General features: G+C 62.1%; 1 protein-coding gene across 1 annotated transcript in view; it reads right to left on the bottom strand.

Annotated features, from left to right (window-relative positions):
• Positions 1–4,700, bottom strand: part of CARS1 (cysteinyl-tRNA synthetase 1) — a 71,540-nt gene that overhangs the window by 56,649 nt on the left and 10,191 nt on the right. The window contains exons 3-4 of the mRNA XM_007949272.1: positions 875–966; positions 1–83 (exon numbers count right to left, since the gene is read on the bottom strand). Coding sequence (XP_007947463.1) covers positions 1–83; positions 875–966 — 175 coding nt within the window. The remainder of the gene's footprint in view (positions 84–874; positions 967–4,700) is intronic.

Here is a 4,700-nt window from a genome sequence, read left to right as displayed (position 1 = left end):
TGCCCCATGTGGGAAGCGTCGTACACAGTGGGCCCACAGCAGTACCACGTCACCTTCTTGCCATTTTGAGGTATGAACACATCCTGTGTCAGAAACGGAGGAATAATCATCAGAGGGGAGGCAGGAATGGCACGCAGGGTCACCAAAGGTCACCAGAAAGAGGAGCTGATGCCAAGCCGTCAGCCAGAGGCCAGCAGGGTGCCGTCCCTTGCACTGGGCAAAATCAACTCTCGGGGCAGCTGTCCGCAGGCCACCGCCTCCTGCACGAGTCCACACATCTGCAGCGGACGGTGGAGGGTGCTGCTTGTCTCACAAGAGATCAAGGTCCATCACCTGCCAGGTCTTGAGTAAGCGCCTAGACTGACAGTGCCTGCTGGCAAGCCCCGAGGGAGGCCCGTGGGTGTTTTCTCTTCACAGTAGAGAGGGGAGCGGTGGGCAGCCAGCCAGAGCCTCGGAGGAAGCCCCAGCTGTGTGAGCTCCCAGGCCGGCCTCATCAAAGCCATGTGTGCAACCACCCGCAAGTCACTCTCTCTGGGAGGCATTCCCAGGAGCCAGCGAACGGCCTGCCCTGGCACCCGCGTAACTACTGGTGCTCACAGAGGAAAGACCTCATGAGCCACAGCCGGATGGTTCTCAGTTCACTCAGCAGCCCCGAGTGGGCAGCATGTCCTGAGCAGAGGGTCTCATGCCACCCGCTGCATTGGGCACCAGCCCTGCTGTCCTCTCAAGCCCAAGGCCTGCTGGCCATGGGCCTGTGACACTGAGGACAGCAAGGGGCCTGTGCCACGAGGCCAACAGGGGCCCCTTTCAGAGCCCACTGATGGCTGGCTGGGCTCAGGGCATGGGAGCACCTCAGGCTGCACACATGGCTTACCTTGTTCCGGGTAAGGCTGTTGTACAGGCGAAGCTTGCACGGCTGGGTGCTGGTCGGCGGCGACCACTGGGGCTGCCCGCGCCGGCCTTTACCTGGGGGCAGAAAGAGTGCTCAGATGCCCGTATACCACAGGGACGCAAAGTTCACTCTGCCAGCTTTCTGGTCTCTCAGGGGAAATGTGCCTTTCTACGAAACACGGAACGATGCTGTGTGGTTGTGGCTGTGGGCTGGAGAGTCTGACAACACTGTGTGATTGTGGTTATGGGCCAGTGAGTCTGACAACACTGTGTGATTGCAGTTGTCAGCTGGAGAGTCTGACAATGCTGTGTGGCTGTGGCTGTGGGCCAGAGAGTCTTACAACACCGTGTGGTTGTGCTTACGGGGCAGAGAGTCTATAGGACTCCTAGGGACCCTACAGGACATAGCAGACCTGCCCCCCCAGGGCTCCCAGGGCTGGGGTTGTTATGGGGCCAGATTGCCACGCCCTTCTCCTGCAGGGCAGCTGGAAGGTTTGAACCGCTGACCTTGTGGCTGGCAGCTGAGTGCTTCACCGCTGCTCAGTGAGGGCTCCTGGAGTAACACCAGGACCCAGGTCTCTGCAGCACCTCGGGCTGCTGCTCGGAGCTGCCTCCACGGTCACACCGCTGACCTCGTGCGACCGTCTCCAGCCCCGCCCTGACTTCAGGAGCTTGCTCTACCCTGCACACCCGCTCCAGCCCCGCTAGCCCTCAGACCCTGGCTCTCCTGGCACTGGGTGTGGCCATGAGGTCGGGAGGGGCCAGCAAGCATGCGGCCACTGTCTGCCAGCTCTGTGGAACGGCCTGGGTCTCCGAAGTCTGCGCCACCATCGCTCAGGGACCTGTCCCCTCTCTGCCCTGGGCCAGGCTGATCTCCTGGGGTGACCGGGGCCCAGGTGCAGCCTCAGAGGAGGGGAGGGCCTGGAGCGGCTCCTGGTTCACAGCCATGGAAGCGGGGGTCAGACTGGTCCACCCCACAGGCCCTCGGGGCCCCCAGTCAGACACGGGGAACCTCGGGGTCCCCTCCCTGAAATGCTGGCCCAGATGCCCCGTGCCCCAGAACGTGACACCCACTCTTGTCATCTTTGGAACTACCCTGAGATTCCCTGCCTCAGGCTAACCCCCTGCAGCCCTCAGCCCAATGGCCCTCTGCCCACTTGGGTCCGGGGCAGCCCTGCTCCTCCCTCCGTCAGTCCTGCCCACCTCTGTACCTTGCTTGGTGAGCGTCTAGACCAGCTCCCAGCTCCCCTCTCTGGGGTCAGGAAGCTGCGCTCGGCGGCTGGGACCACACGGGGCACTAGGCCTATGGGACCATGTTCTGGTTCCCTAGTACCACTCTGACAAGAATATACCACAAATGGGATGCTTGACCAAACAGGAGTTTATTTAAGTTCCAAGTGCCAGGCTCTAGGGGCTCGGTGAAAGCCCCTCAACCTTGGGATTCAGCTCTGCCTCCTGCTCCCGGCCACTGGAACTGGAGGCTTGTCCTCACTCAGACAGCTGCTGGCTGCTGAGACTGACAAGCCCAAGGTCGGCAAGTAAAAAGGCCCAGTCTCAACGTTACCAAACCACACGGCAGGCCATTAATTCAAGTCCATCGAAAGTTCCAAGGTCAGCAGAGCATGGCAGGCTGCTGAACACAGCTACATGCAGGGTCCAAGCGCGTCATAAGCTAGAGTCTATTCCCAAAGCTGTTTCTTATATACAGGAAGCAAACCACATACCCAAAGGCTACTCAGCTGCTCCAACAGATTCCAGCATGGAGTTGATGACCAGTCTCATCATGGGGAATAACTACCAGCTGTCCAGCCACTCAACCAGGCCCAGCCAAGTTGCCACACAAACTTAACCACCACTGTCCACAATAGAAACCCCTGCCAAGCAGCTAGCAAACTGCTTGCGTGCTGCTTCTTATCGTTAGTGGAGAGTCAGAGTCCTGGGTGCAGGCTGGGCGTCCGCACTCTCCCGGAGGCCCGCCAGCCTGGACTTGTAACCGACGCACCAATCACAAAGGAGGAGGGGGTGTGTGTGTGCGTGTGTAGGCGGATGGGGAAAGGCAGCAGACAGCCAGACCTCCAGATAGTGCTCACCAGGAGCCTCAGCCCAGGCCCGTTCCAGCAGAATCACAGGGACCACGGACTGTAATCGCACCCCCAAATCTGGGGACCACAGGCAGTGCTCACTGGGCCCACCTGCGAGGTCTCGCAGGCACCCTGACGCTCAGCAAGTGCCCTGGAAGGAAAGGCTCGTTCAGGGGTTTGGGCCATTCATCTGCCGTTTCATGATTTGCCCTGCCCCCTCGTTAAGGATCTGCCACCGAAGGAACAAGGACAGCCATGTAGGCACTGTGCTTATAAACGTCCCCCTCACGTGCACAGAGCGGCCACACCCACTTACCCACATCACCCCCCCCCCACACACAGAGCCTGGCATTCAGGGATAGAGGGCTGGAGACCTGTCCTTAGGAACCACAGCCCAGAATGCAGGGCCCACGTGACACTGTGCAGGGCCACCCTCCCAGGACGCCAGGGTCACAGTGGCCTCTGAAGCTCCCCGGAGGCTGCTGAGCCACCAGCTGGGCGAGGTCTGAAAGGGTCACGTGACATCCCCAGATGTGTGTCTGCCGGAGGGACCCAGGATGCTTTGTATGAAGGCCCTGCACCGAGTACCACCCCTTCCTGGAGCACCTCACAGAACAGCCTCTCCCGCGGGAGCTGCGAGGGGCCCTTAGCAGCCACGTCTCGCCGCCTAACCGCCAAGCACTGACACGCTTCACCCGCCAGACGGCAGTGCTCACGCTGGGCCACTGCTCATCTTCATCTCCACCTCCCTTGGGGACTGCCCGCTCACTCACGCAGCATGGTGACACACAGGTCCCACTCCACACCAGGTGACGTCCCGGCACGTGGGCACCTAAGACCCGGGCCTGAGCTGACAGGGGCTCCGCCTACCAAGCAAAGCCCAAAGCCCTCGCACCACGTCCAGGAGCCATGCTGCAGGACACAGGGTGGAGAGGCCTGCTGGGGGTGGGGCACTGCGCCCACAGTGGGTGCGGGGGATGTGGCGGCCACGCATCACCAAGAGGAGTGCTCAAAACGACAGGAGGGCCAGCCTGCCCGGGACAGAGCCACCAGACCACCCGAAGCCACCAAGAGGAGTGCTCAAAACGACAGGAGGGCCAGCCTGCCCGGGACAGAGCCACCAGACCACCCGAAGCCACCAAGAGGAGTGCTCAAAACGACAGGAGGGCCAGCCTGCCCGGGACAGAGCCACCAGACCACCCGAAGCCACCAAGAGGAGTGCTCAAAACGACAGGAGGGCCAGCCTGCCCGGGACAGAGCCACCAGACCACCTGAAGCCACCAAGAGGAGTGCTCAAAACGACAGGAGGGCCAGCCTGCCCAGGACAGAGCCACCAGACCACCCGAAGCCCAGGAGGGGACCTGAAGCCGCCTCCTCAGACCTGGTCCTGTGGGAGGACAGACCAAGGGGTGGAGGTTGCGAGAGGCAGCTGTCGGGCCCCCCCCAGGCCTGAGGCTCAGAGCAGCAAGCAGACCACGGTCAGTTTGCCGGCTGACAAGGGAGAGACACGGGAGAGCTGCAAGGCTGGCCGCAGAGAAGGGGAGGCTGGGAAGTGGCCCTGAGTGGAGCGGGGCAGGTCAGGCTGGCCGCAGAGAAGGGGAGGCTGGGAAGGGGCCCTGAGTGGAGCGGGGCAGGTCAGGCTGGCCGCAGAGAAGGGGAGGCTGGGGGGTGGCCCTGAGTGGAGCGGGGCGGGTCAGGCTGGCCGCAGAGAAGGGGAGGCTGGGGGGT

The sequence above is a fragment of the Orycteropus afer genome, unplaced genomic scaffold, assembly GCF_000298275.1.
Source record: "Orycteropus afer afer isolate SDZICR_OR568_19922 unplaced genomic scaffold, OryAfe1.0 scaffold00244, whole genome shotgun sequence".
NCBI lineage: Eukaryota > Metazoa > Chordata > Mammalia > Tubulidentata > Orycteropodidae > Orycteropus > Orycteropus afer.
The sequence above is the reverse complement of the archived record's forward strand: the minus strand, read 5'-3'. Positions and strand labels throughout refer to the sequence as shown.